General features: G+C 49.3%; 1 protein-coding gene across 1 annotated transcript in view; it reads left to right on the forward strand.

The window, feature by feature from the left end:
- The window catches only part of CES1 (carboxylesterase 1), a 30,420-nt gene extending 17,829 nt beyond the window's left edge, over positions 1–12,591 (forward strand). Inside the window, exons 8-14 of the mRNA XM_041766939.1 lie at positions 56–94; positions 4,875–5,015; positions 6,222–6,302; positions 6,576–6,723; positions 10,821–10,952; positions 11,933–12,005; positions 12,229–12,591. Coding sequence (XP_041622873.1) covers positions 56–94; positions 4,875–5,015; positions 6,222–6,302; positions 6,576–6,723; positions 10,821–10,952; positions 11,933–12,005; positions 12,229–12,412 — 798 coding nt within the window. The 3' untranslated portion in view covers positions 12,413–12,591. The remainder of the gene's footprint in view (positions 1–55; positions 95–4,874; positions 5,016–6,221; positions 6,303–6,575; positions 6,724–10,820; positions 10,953–11,932; positions 12,006–12,228) is intronic.
- The last annotated feature ends 468 nt before the right edge of the window (positions 12,592–13,059 follow it).

A 13,059-nucleotide genomic window follows, 5' to 3' on the forward strand; every position in this document is an offset into this window, starting at 1 on the left:
CGGCTTTTGTCCCTGGAAGCCTTCTCATGCACACCCTCTGTCTTTGTCTTCACAGAAATTTTTCACTCTTGATTTATTTGGAGACCCCAGAGAGGTAAGGCTTTTTGGTTTCTTGATTACAGGTTTTAAGTCTTGATGTATGATTTATGCTCCAGTTAAATATGAATGAAAAGAATCCTCCCCCATGGCTCATGGTGACTCCTTGTGTCTACATTGCCAAGGCCCAGAGAGGGCCAGCGACTTGCCTGGATAACACAGCAGGTGGACCAGATGCTGGACTGGAGCAGATTCCCCTGACTCCCGGTCCAGTGCTCCCAGTTATCAACTCTGTGTCCCCTGGGCCCAGCCTGCCCCCTACTCCTTGTTTACATTTCCCACTCCCAAAAATGCCCCTCGGGAAAGGACTGGGCTAGAAACTTCCACTCTGGGGTGGTAGAGGTAGCTGGGCAACGAGTTTCTTCAGGGGTCTTCCTTGAGGAGCTAGGTCTTTCCCAGGAGTCTGCAGAGCCGATTAGCTGTGCCAGCCACGCTGTTGGCAGGGCCCTCCAGAAGGGACCGAGAACCTCAGACCTGAGAACACCACCTTCCCCGCCACCCCCGGAACTCCGGGAGCCTCCCCACCACCTTCTCCCTCCCCTCCTGCCTTCCAGCACCTCCACAGGTTCTGAGCCGTTATCTCGGCCACTGAACTAATTTCTGTGCTAACTAATGCTGCCAGTCCTGAGCTCTCCGTTCTCCTGGGCCCATGGGCACCTCCCTTAGGAAGTGTTGTCAGGACTCACTGAGATTCATGCAGCGAGATTTTATTAGAATTCCCTGTGTGCGGGGACCTGATCCGGGAGCTGGGGAAATAGCAGTAAAACAGGCAAAACCAATCTAATCCCCTGTCCCCTCGGAGTGAAAGGAGAGCTCAGTAACAAGGTTTGCCCGTGTTTGGCGATGGTCCCCGTGATGGAGGATGGGAAGGTGAGGAACTGCGGTGGTTCGGATGGGCATGCGGGGGGCAGGGGATGGCCCCAGCAAGGGGACACTGGGGCCGAGTTCTGGCAGTGGGGCGGGAGGCAACTGTCAGGAAACCTGGAGGAAGAGTGTTCCGGGCAGAGGGCCCAGCAGCTCCGAGGGTCCTGGGCCAGGAGGCCGGTGTGGCGGGCGGGGAGGAAGGGGGGGGGGTGGACAGCGTGAGGCCAAAGAGGAAAGAGAGCTGAGGGTGGTTCCTTTCAAGGACTCGGATTTTGATTTCAAGTGAGATGGGAAGTTTGTTTGTTTTTTTTTATAAATTTATTTTTTATTGGTGTTCAATTTGCCAACATAGAGCATAACACCCAGTGCTCATCCCGTCAAGTGCCCCCCTCGGTGCCCGTCACCCAGGCACCCCCACCCCCCGCCCACCTCCCTTTCTACCAGAACATGAGAGACTCCTAACTCTGGGAAATGCACTAGGGGTGGTAGAGATGGGGTCTTGAGAGGGTTTTGAGCAGGGGAGTGCGTTGACTGTGAGTTTACCAAAGGGCTTTGTGATTGCCGCGGGAGTTGGAGCTGAAGCCCGGCTGGGCCGGAACCGGGAGCCGGGCTAGGAGGCCCATCGCAGAGGGGGTGGAAAAACGGGGCCAGAATCCAGATAATTTTAAAGTTGTGGCTGACAGGATTTGCTAATGGACAGAATGTGGGGCAGAAGAGACAAAGGGGAGTGAGCATGCCCCCGGGGTTTGGACTTCAGCCTGGCGGCGCCCAAGGTCCACGCGGGGCAGCCCCTCGCAAGCACCGTGGAAGGCAGCGATGGTGTTCCCTGCGTACTGGTGCCGGTCAGCCTGATCGGATCGGGCCCCCGCTGTCTCCCTCCTGGACTCCAACCGTCTTCCACCTCTACTTTTCCTCTGCACCCTTGCCCCACGATGCTGCCCTGCCGGGCTGACCCTTGGAAACACAGGTCAGGGCATATCACCTCCTTAAAAGACTGACCTTCCTTACATAACAAATGCCCTCCCTCCTACAGGATTATTCCTCCAGAACATATCGGTGTGGTGCTATGTGCCAGGCATTGTGCAGAGCATGTGCTGCACTGCCTAACCCTCCTAGGCCAGGCCCACACTGGCTGGGGCTTTGCGCCCCTATTCTGCTGAGTCACAATCGCTTGGCAGAGCTTCTCCTGTGGCTGCCAGGAATGGCCTGTCATTCAGTGGCCCTTGCAGAGCAAGTGTCCGGAGCCACAGGTCTCAAAGCCTGGGATTCGTCCCATTCCACCTGTCCTTATCTGGTGGTGGGGAATAAGGCACATGGTGTGTGGAACTGGAAACATGGCTCATGGAGCTGGTGCCTATGGGAGGGCTGTGTAGCACTGCCAATGAGTAACATCTAAGGGGTACTGAGCTACCTCTGGGTGCCGGGTGGTGTGCTGAGTGTCCTGTGAGAGTCCTGGCACTTAATCCTCATAACAACTCATCTTACAGATGACAAAGCTAAAGCTCAAACAGGTGAAATTGTCCTGAATGACCAGCTAGTAGGTGGCAGAGCCAGGATTCAAGTCCAGACAGTCTAGCTCCCAAACTGATGCTCTTAATAGCTATCGTGACCAAGTACGCAATCTAACCATAACCAGCTTCCTGAGTGGTGTCGTGAGAGTCTGGTGCCATCGAATCCAGGCCCATGTGAGTAATTTTCAGCAAAGGTAGTACCTAAAATGAAGATGTTTTTCAGTGCAATGTGAGCCCATCCTTGATGCTTTTAGTCCTGCCTTTCTTCTCTAATAGGAAGTCAGGTCTCTGTGTAAGCACCTTGAGTGATGGGGAGCTCACTACCTCCTTGAAGCACTGTTTATCTGTAGCAGCTTAGGTTCAAAGATTTTATTTGTTTATTTATTTTAGAGATAGAAAGAGAGGGAGAGAGCACGGGGTTGTGGGGGGAGGAGCAGAGGAAGAAGGACAAGCAGACTCCATGCTGAGTGTGGAGCCCAAGGTAGGGCTCCATCCTAGGACCCATGAGATCACAACCTGAGCTGAAATCAAGAGTCGAATGCTTAACCAGCTGAGCTACCCAGGAGTCCCCAGCAGTTTATGTTTAAATATAGACAGATAAATACAGCTGATCCTTATTAATGATGGATTCTGTATTTGTGAATTCATGTACTCACTAAAATGTATGTGTAACCCCAAAGTCAATGCTTGTGGCCCTTTTGCCTCATTCATGGACATGCACAGAGTGACAAAAAGTTTGAGTGACCCTGTGCAGGCTCTCATTTGAGATCAAACGAGACCACCCTCTGTCTTCTAGTCTCATGTCTCACGCTATTAACACGTGTCCTTTCCATGGTCTTCTTAGTGCTACATTTTCCCAATTTCTGTGCTTTCTGTTGATGGTTTCACTGGGGAAGACGGCCCCTAGGCACAGCATTGAGGTGCTGTCTGTGCTCCGAAGGGCAAGGCTGTGATGTGCCTTGTGGAGAGAAGTCATGTGTTAGATCAGCTCCTTTTGGGGTGGCTTACAGTGCTGCTGGCCGTGAGGTCAGTGGTAATGGATCGATAGAGGGCAGCCACGCAGGAAGGGGAAGAGGCAACTTGCCAATCGGTCTGAAGCTGCTCGGGAAAGCACTGAAGAAACATCTAGTGGGTGATGGAGCTGTGGGAGATCGGTGGCATTTGTGGTTTTATGAGATGACAGTGGGTCACCCATAACACAGTCTTGAGGTTGAAGGCCAGGTAAGTTCCAGGCAGATTACCCAGAACCCAGGAAAATGGTGAGCCCTTCTTGGCTGGTGTCTACTTAGGAATAAACACTACATATAACTCATTATTTGTAAGCAATGCATATGACATCAGGTGTCTTTAAACATGCATAAAACAGGGTTGATGAAAATGTGGCCAGGTACTTGCAGGAGCTTGACATTGTACTTCCCCCCAGGAGCAGTGGCTCTAGCGTCTGCTGGTTCAGAGCTCACAGTGGCTTTTATAGACCTGAACTACCACAGATCACAGAACTGACTATAGAGAGAGATCAGATAGGCAAACATATACTGCAAATGGAGATATATAAATAGGTATACCGGGCCAGCCCGGGTGGCTCAGCGGTTTAGCGCCACCTTTGGCCTAGGGTGTGATCCTGGAGACTTGGGATTGAGTCCCACATCGGGCTTCCTGTAGGGAGCCTGCTTCTCCCTCTACCTGTCTCTCTGCCTCTCTGTCTCTCTCTCTGTGTCTCTTATGAATAAATAAATAAAATCTTAAAAAAATAGGTATACACATATTTTATATATTTTATGTATTTCTATTAAACTTACATAAAATGTATATGTTTATAAATTTCAATACTAAAATATATACACATATATGTTTTATATATCTGTAAATTTAATCTATATTTAATAAATTTAATATATATATGCATATAAATATGTGAAAATATGTACATATGTATGCATATATTTCGTTTTTCTTTTTGGAAAGAGAGAAAGAGCATGAGCGAGAGGGGGTTGGTGGGGAGGGGCAGAGGGAGAGAGAGAGAGAGAATCTTAAGCAGATTCTGTGCCTAGTGTGGAGCCCAACTCAGGGCTTGATGTCATGACCCTGAGATCATGACCTAAACCGAAATTAAGAGTCAGATGCTTAACCCGCTGAGCCCCCCAGGAGCCCCTATGTATGTATATTTCAATTTGAATGAGTTTTGTCCCCATCATCTTACCACGGCCAGTTCTGAAGTCCACGTTCTGCCCTCTGGGTCACATGCACTTGGGCCCTTTGTTAAGGAGCCTGGGTTCTATTGCCACCAGCCATGGCCATGTAAGTCTGGGCTGCTGGCTTCCTGCTCAGACAGGTGGGGAGGGAGACGTGGGTTTGGCCTTGGGAGGGGAAGCACAGACAGACACCTGAGGTCCTCCTCCCCAGAACTCTCCTTTCCTGCCCACGGTGGTTGATGGAGTGCTGCTGCCAAAGATGCCCGAAGAGATTCTGGCTGAAAAGAAATTCAACTCTGTTCCCTACATCATCGGAATCAACAAGCAGGAGTTTGGCTGGCTTCTTCCAATGGTGAGAATGTGGGGGGCCCCTTCGGCTCTCCTCCCTCACCTATCACGTCACCCCCCATCTCTGCTTTCAGGGTCTTATTCACTTCTACTCCTGCATCAGGGAGAAGATACCAGTGTGAACTGAACTCAAATCCCTACAACAAAAGGCTGGAGCCCTAGTCAAAGGCCTGGACAGTGCTGAGGGGAAGGCAGTACGGGGTGTGACAGGGTGGGGAGCTTGTCCACGCAGCTAGGCCACTTCGGTTTGTTAAATGGCATTTATCTAGAAACAAATTTTTGTCCCTAAGACAGGAGACAGTGGTGCAGGTTGCAGCAAGGTGCCCACCAGTCAGGGCTCTCCACGCCCACAGAGACTAGGAGAGAGAGGGGACTTACCGGCTGAATGACTGCATTTCAAAAGGGGGCTCTCAAGTCCTGGAGGAAACAGTTTTGGCTGGTAGATTTACATCTCAAAGGGTAGCGAAGGATTTGTAATTGCAAGCTTTCTAAAGTAACTGTTCTAAGATGGGGCTGGGGACCTATCAACCTATTACCAGGTTTTGGCCAGAATCAGCAGTAAATTCCCCTGGTGGCCAGGAGCTTTCTCAGGCAAGCATTTTAAGGGACTCTGGGACATCTTCTCCATCCATCCTAGGGACAAAACCTTAAGCTGCTGGCAACCAAGCTAGAGTTTGGTCAAGTCCTGTAATGTGGAGGTTTGGATGGAGCATTATGTGCAGAGTCTTGCCATTCTCACTTCACAGTATTTCAGAGGTCATTGATGGACCAAAGCCATATGGGATCTGGGACTTCCTTGGTCATCTGAGACAGTCAGGTGGGGGTATTTGTAAGGTCTGTATTCTTTGCCCCAGAGCTCTCTGCTTCAACACTAGCCAGGCTTAAACCTTTCCTGTATGTCTCCATGTCCAGGGTGGGGATTCTTGCCTAGAGATAGACACACACACACACACACACACACACACACACACACAGTGCAAAGGCCTGGGACAGCTTCTCTTCACATTGACTTTATTCTTTTTGCACTGCTTGAGTTTCTGGATATAATAATCCCATTTATTTCATTGATTTTACCCAACTTGTCAAGGACTCATGCTGTCAAAGTCATGACAAAGTGACTGTTAGCCTGCATTGGTCTGATTGGTTGGTAAGTTTGCTTCTTTCTGCTACTTCTTGATGATTGACAATTGTGTCACTGTTGTCCTAACAGATGATGGGTTACCCACTCTCTGAAGACAAGCTGGACCAGAAGACGGCCACGTCACTCTTGTGGAAGTCCTACCCCATTGCTGTAAGAGTCTAGGGAACCACAGCAACTACCTGAGACCCAGAGAAGGCCAGAGACTTGCCCCAAACAACTGAGCAATTAATTGGCAGGGCGAAGCCCAAGGATAGAAGGCTCTGGCCCAATTTTTCTGTCTTTTCCACCTCACCGCCCAGGGTGTGGGTAGTGGCATAGGGCTGAAGAGATTCCTCATTCGTGCAAGCCATCCTTTGGCTCTAGAAGCAGCATCATTCATGGGGGCAGGGGGCGGGGGTCACTTTTACTTCTGCTCCATTTCAGAACATCCCTGAGGAACTGACTCCACTGGCCAGCGAGAAGTATTTAGGAGGGACAGATGACCCTGTCAAAAAGAAAGCTCTGTTCTTGGACATGTTAGGAGATGTGGTGTTTGGTGTCCCATCTGTGACTGTAGCCCGTCACCACAGAGGTGAGTCTCAGAGATTGGACAGGAGAGGGACACCGACCTCACCAGCTTCTCCTGTCTGTCCTGCCCACTTCTCAGCATAGACACATATGTGGAAACCACAAAAGGTCAGGCCTCCAGGGCCAGGTCCATATGCTCTGGGGTGGGCACTCTGTCTTACTTTGGGTCTGCCAGAAGCCAACTCTGAGAAGAGCATTTGAACGCAAGCAGCTCGTTTGGGGGGTGACCCCAGAACACACCAGTAGAGAAGTGGAGAAGTGGCACAGAGAGGAGAAGGGGGCCAACCAGAGCTGCCTAGGAAGCTGCTATCCTCTGTGGACACCTGCAGCTATCACATCTCCAGTCATGTCTCGGGATTATTCCATGTGAGGGGCAAGGGAACTGGGGTATTTAGCCTCCCACTCCCAGGAGTCATGGGTTGAAGCCTGTTCCCAAGGGCTGTTAAGCTCTGACTTGCTGCACACATGGGCAGAATGGCCAGTTAGTGGCCAAAGACCTCAGGCAGGGAGCTACGAACAGCAGAGGTAGAAGTCAGGCTGGCGTGCCCAGATGCTGGATATGTGATGAGGGAAGGACCCAGAGCATCCACCACTGGGGCTCCTCCCCGAGGTTCCTGTGGTCTGTGGGGCCAGAGGGCAAGTCTTAGAAGACATGTCTTGGAAGGTTTCCAAGATCAGAGCCAGGGGCAAGCTTGTTTGTTAACTAGTGGAGCTGGGGGTAGACTGAAACCAAGCATAGAATTAGGCTTGTCCAAAACCAAAAAGACAAAAAACTTGAGCAGTGGGAGGTGTGGTGGCAGGTGTTCTCAAGAGTATCCATGTCTACAGCTGGCTTCTGGCATCCTGGTATGTGGTGGGTCTACCACAGGACCGTCCCACATTGATCCAAGGCTGTGTATGTGGAGTGAGGTCAGGGATGGATTAGCTCATCCAGAGGATGAGGATGCATCCTTTTCTGGGTGTCTTTTTGAGGTCCTAATGGGACCCTTCCTTCACCTAGTCTGCAAGCCAGGAAATGGTTCTTGGTACAGACCCCTCTCTCTCTAAAACCCTTGGAAGGGTTTTCAGGACTTTCTATGCATGACAAAAAGCAGCTAGAGCTGACCTACTCTGTCCCCAAGCATCAGTAGAGTGAGGTACCAGTGCTGCTTCCTCCTCCCAAGGTCCTGATGAAACACTTCAGCCAGGGGCCACCTGGGGTCAAATTTGCTCTTTCATAAACTTGGTCTCTTGCCTCTGGATACCTGTCTGATTTATGGTATCTTATTCTATGTCACTTGCTGGTCCCAGCCACGCTGGACTTGTGTTGTTTCATCTGGTATCCGAGTCTTTTGACAGGACTACACAGATTTCATCAATGTTATTCTTTCATTTTATATTTGTCTCACTCTCTTTTTGATAAGAAAGGATTTTTCTGAATATAAAATTAATATCCTTCCCTGGCATATTATATGGAAACATGTGAAGAAAAAATCAGATACTACTCTGAATTCTTCACCTATAAACATCTGCTATAAGTTTTTGACATACTTCTTTGAATAATCTTTCCATGTCTTATATATAACTTAGAAATTAATTTTAAATCATGAGTTTGTTCATAAAACACTATTTTGTAAGCCCTTGTCCAATATCAATGAAAAGTCTTCAAAAAACATCCACTGTTTCACAGAATGATGCATCAAAATTTAGTATTCCTGTCCTATTGGATATTTAGTCTCATTGCTCGTATTTTAATGCGAGAAAAAACATGATTCTCAGCCTTATGTGCATAAATTTTTAACCAGGTCTCTAAAAATTTTCTTAGGATTCGTTATTAGAGGTGAAATTCCCAGGGGGAGCCGTAAGAGCATTTCAAAATTCTTGACACATGTTGTGAAATTGCTTTCTAGTGTATGAGTGGGATTTCTTAATTCTCTCACTTGGAAGCTCAGATTTTAAAATGAAGATAATGCTATTTATTTCATAAGCTTTTCCTTAAAAAAAAAAAAAAAGACCATCCCCATGTTTTCAATGGCATGCTTAGTTTATTAACTCTGTCCTCTCTGCTTCTACCATATTCCTGTTATCCTAACCTGTGCCCTACTTTCCTTTGGAAACTTGTGTTGTGCTTGTAGGAATTTGATATACCTCTATGGTTTTAGTTAGAAAATAAAAAAAAAAAAGGAAAAAAAAAGGAGAATAATCTTTTGTGTGGCATGCTGCCCAAAGTTCTCTCCTTCATGAAAAGTTTTCCCTCTGCGATTGAGGAGCTCCTACCTAAAACTTCTGAGTGATGGAGGCAAAGTTACAGCCCCTTCTCTCAGAGGGTTCTGCTTGACCTTGAGGCAGCTATTAACAGGTGGCTTGCAGACCCACAGAAATGTTGCTTCTTCCAGACATCTCTTACTAAATCAAGGGCGCATTGACAGGGGTGAGGGAGGTGATTCAATAAATTATTCTGCATCCTCATGAGGGGATGCCATATATTGTTCAGTCATTTTTGGACAGATATTTAATGATATGGAGAAATGACTGTAGTATATTTTAAAATGACATATATATATATATAACATCATCCCATTGTTCTATGCATAGAAGGGATATATGCTAATATATTAACAGAGGTGCCCTCGAGTGGTGGGATCATAAGTGATTTTTTAAAGATTTTATTTATTTATTCATGAGAGACACAGAGAGAGGCAGAGAGACATAGGCAGATGGAGAAGCAGGCTCCCAGGAGGGGAGCCCAATGTGGGACTCGATCCCAGGACCCCAGGATCACGCCCTGGGCCAAAGGCAGACGTTCAACCGCTGAGCCACCCTGACGTCCCTAAGTGATCTTTTTGTTCATCCTTTTTTCCTGCACTCTAAGTCTGTTACTGTACTGAAGGGGGATAGAAAGCAGTACAATTTCTCCTCCAGCCTGACTGGGGGCCTGACTTTTCCCCCATCAGACTCACTCCCCTGTGGATTTTAGGGTCCATGTAAAGTGCTGAGCTCCCGGGGCTGGCGGCCCCCAACTTAGCCCTGAAGGAGCGGGTGGACAGCTCTGGATGAAGCCATCTGTAGGAAAACTGCCACCTTTTGGGGGCTTGGAGAGGGGGTTCTGAGAGCAGGGGCTGGGGAGCAGGAGAAAGCCACCTTTATCCTCCCTCAGAGAACCCTTCTTTCCGCTGCCACCACCCAGGGCCCAGCAGGAAGCAAGATACGAGGCGATGGAGAAATAGAAAATGCTGAGTTTTACCAGATACAAGGTTTCTGAGGTTTCCCCAGATACAAGAGCCTGATTGTGCCCCTTTCCCTATGTCTGTATTTAAATATCAGAGCTGTCAGACCAGCAACTCAGGTTTACTTCACTCCTACCTAGAAATTGGATGAGAAAAACACTGGAAACTGTCCAAACTGAGCAGAATAGAAGGTTCCCATTGGGCTGCAGATAGTCTGCAAAGGAATCAAACCCAGCCTGTTTCCAGTGAAATGCAGCAGAGTAAGCAGTGTGTGTATAGCTGTTGTGTGTGAACACATCGGTAGGCAACAGTGTCTGTGTGTATTGACCCAATGCCCCTACAATGATAGCCATTTTTAAAAAAGATTTTATTTATTTATTCATGAGAGACGCAAAGAGAGAGGCAGAGACACAGCAGAGGGAGAAGCAGGCTCCCCGTGAGGAGGCCGACGTGGGATTTGATCCCAGGACCCCAGGATCACACCCTGAGCCGAAGCCACTGGCCACCCAGGTGCCCCAGTGATAATCATTTTGAATGGATTTACACGCCCCAACCTCACTGATTTCAATATTTCATTCATTCTACCTTCATTCATTAATTCACTCAATACCTGGCTCAAAGCCATTTTCACCTCCACCAATTGTGCATCTTGGAGCCAATCACGGACCTTTCCCAGAGCTCTATTTCTCTGCTATGCTGGTAGCCAGGGGTTTTCTGCAGGGTCACACCAGTGCACAGTCGGCTCTGACACGGGGCAGCCACTATTAATGTTGTTGTTGTTGCATACCCAGGACCCGGGTGTGGCTTCCTGTCCCTGAGTGCTGAGAGGACAGACCTGGTGCCATCCAGGTGTGCGTCTTGTGAAATGAACTATGTGTGAACTATGTCTTCCCAGATGCCGGAGCCCCCACCTACATGTATGAGTTCCAGTATCATCCAAGCTTCTCATCGGACATGAAACCCCAGACCGTGGTTGGGGACCACGGGGATGAGCTCTTCTCAGTCTTCGGGGCCCCATTTTTAAAAGGTGATGGCCCTTTGGTGACTACACACTTGGAGTTAGAAGGTCCAGGTCCAGGTCTCTGGTGGGCTCGGGCAAGTTCCCCTTTCTCTCTAGATCTTACCCAGCTACACCAGAGTAGGGCTGAACTACAAAGATTTCCAATCTTTCTCTGGCTCAGACATGCATGATAGAGAAGGTAGAGCCATGTGCCCCCATTCGTCCTGTCTCTAAGAATTCAGGCCCGGATATGGATAAGACACATGGCAGGTCACCCACAGTGCCCTGCTCAAGGGCTGGAATGCCACCGCCCCAACTCACAAGAGCGGATCTGAATGTGAGCAAGAGGAAGGTTAGAATTGGTGTTGACTTTGAATCAGGGTTGAAGTGCATGTGTGTGTCTGTCTATTCAGCCATCCACCTAACCTAAAACTCATGTTTCTAAACTCAATATATTTAATAATAGAATACTTTTAAAGAAGACCATTCACAACTGTCTCCAGTGTCTTAACTAGCAGCAGTTACAGATGACTAGTGTGTGACCTGCCTCAGGGCTGTTTGCGACATACCAGTGCCTTGGCATTAACCGCTCGGGTGACTGACTCCCTAGGGCCGTTGCACGTCGGCCAGTTTTCAGATTCTGTGAAAATGTGGGTAGGTTAAGGAGATTGAGGAAAGGCCCAGAAGGGGGCAATCCTGAGGTGGGGTTGCTGTGGTGGACACTGGGGGTGGTGCTGGGACCTCAGTAGGTGAAGGGAGTGTGGGATGTGCAGGCACAGATGACAAAGGTGGCCAGCTTAGGGACTGACTGTGGCCCTCTCCTGAGTCTTCCCTCAGTAACTCCCAGGCTTGAAGTGCACACAGATTACCTAGATCTTCCTGAAATGTGGGTTTTTGAAGCAGTCCACCTGTAGTAAGGGCTCAGAGTCTGAATTTCCAACAAGCTGTCCAGTGCAGCTGACCATAAAAGCTTGGAGTAGCAAAGGCTTTTTTCTCCCTCCTGACAGGGGGTGCCTCAGAAGAGGAGATAAGACTCAGCAAGATGATGATGAAACTATGGGCCAACTTTGCTCGGAGCGGGTGAGCCTGGTGGCAAAGATGGAACAGGGGTGGGGAGGGCTGTGTGACCTGACAATGAGAGTTCTCTGACAGCAGACAGGCTGCCTAGGATTTGGTGAGCTCCCTGCCTCTGGAGGTGGACCAGTCTCCTGGTGGAAATGAAACCAAGGGGTCCTGCAAATCTCGGTGTGTTGTTGGGACGCCACAGTAGCTTTGGGTAATCCTCACTTGATTCTGTTCCCAGGAACCCCAATGGGGAAGGGCTGCCCTCTTGGCCCGCCTACGACCAGAAGGAAGGGTACCTGCAGATTGGAATCTCCACTCAGCCAGCCCAGAAGCTGAAAAGCAAGGAAATGGCTTTCTGGACTGAGCTCCTGGCCAAGCGGGCAGCAGAAAAGCTGAGTCCCACAGAGCACGTCGAGCTGTGAATGGGCAGCTGCCTGGCCTCGGGGCCTGGGGAGCCAGACAGGGCTATTCTACAGAGGGTGTCTATGAGCCAAAGAGGGATCTTACTGTGGAGGCTGGAATGGTCTGGTGGAGGAGGGAAGAGGTCAGGGAGAGGGAATTGTGGCTTCAATTTGGGGAATAAATGTTCTTTTGGATCAAATCAGTGTGTGTCTTGGGCTCAGAGAAAGAAGGATGAATAGGGTGGGTGCCATTGTCTGGAAGGTGCCTCTGATGGGGGCTGGCTCCACCCTGAGAGCTGCCAGGGGTTGCTCTGCAGCTGCTCCATGTCTCTGGGCCCTCAATAACTTCCAACAACAGAACGTGGGGTGGCCAGAATGCAGTGTCCCTCTCCTCCATGTGGAGCTACCTGAAGAGATGGAGGTGGCACGGTCTATGTACACCCTTGCAGTGTCAGAGAGGGGAGGTGCCATGGTGACCCTGTGGCACTGTTAAGTGGCCCTTACTGACACTCCCATGGGCCCTTAATTTTTCTTCAACATACGCAGCATCCTCCCGGACCCCTCCCTAAGGCTGTCTCTTCTAGCAACTTGGCTGGGCCCCGTCTGTAGCCTGGACCACTTCAGGATTTCTCATTAGCCCATCTGGGCTGGCTGCCCATTAGAATCAC

Source organism: Vulpes lagopus, chromosome 8, assembly GCF_018345385.1.
Source record: "Vulpes lagopus strain Blue_001 chromosome 8, ASM1834538v1, whole genome shotgun sequence".
Lineage (NCBI taxonomy): Eukaryota > Metazoa > Chordata > Mammalia > Carnivora > Canidae > Vulpes > Vulpes lagopus.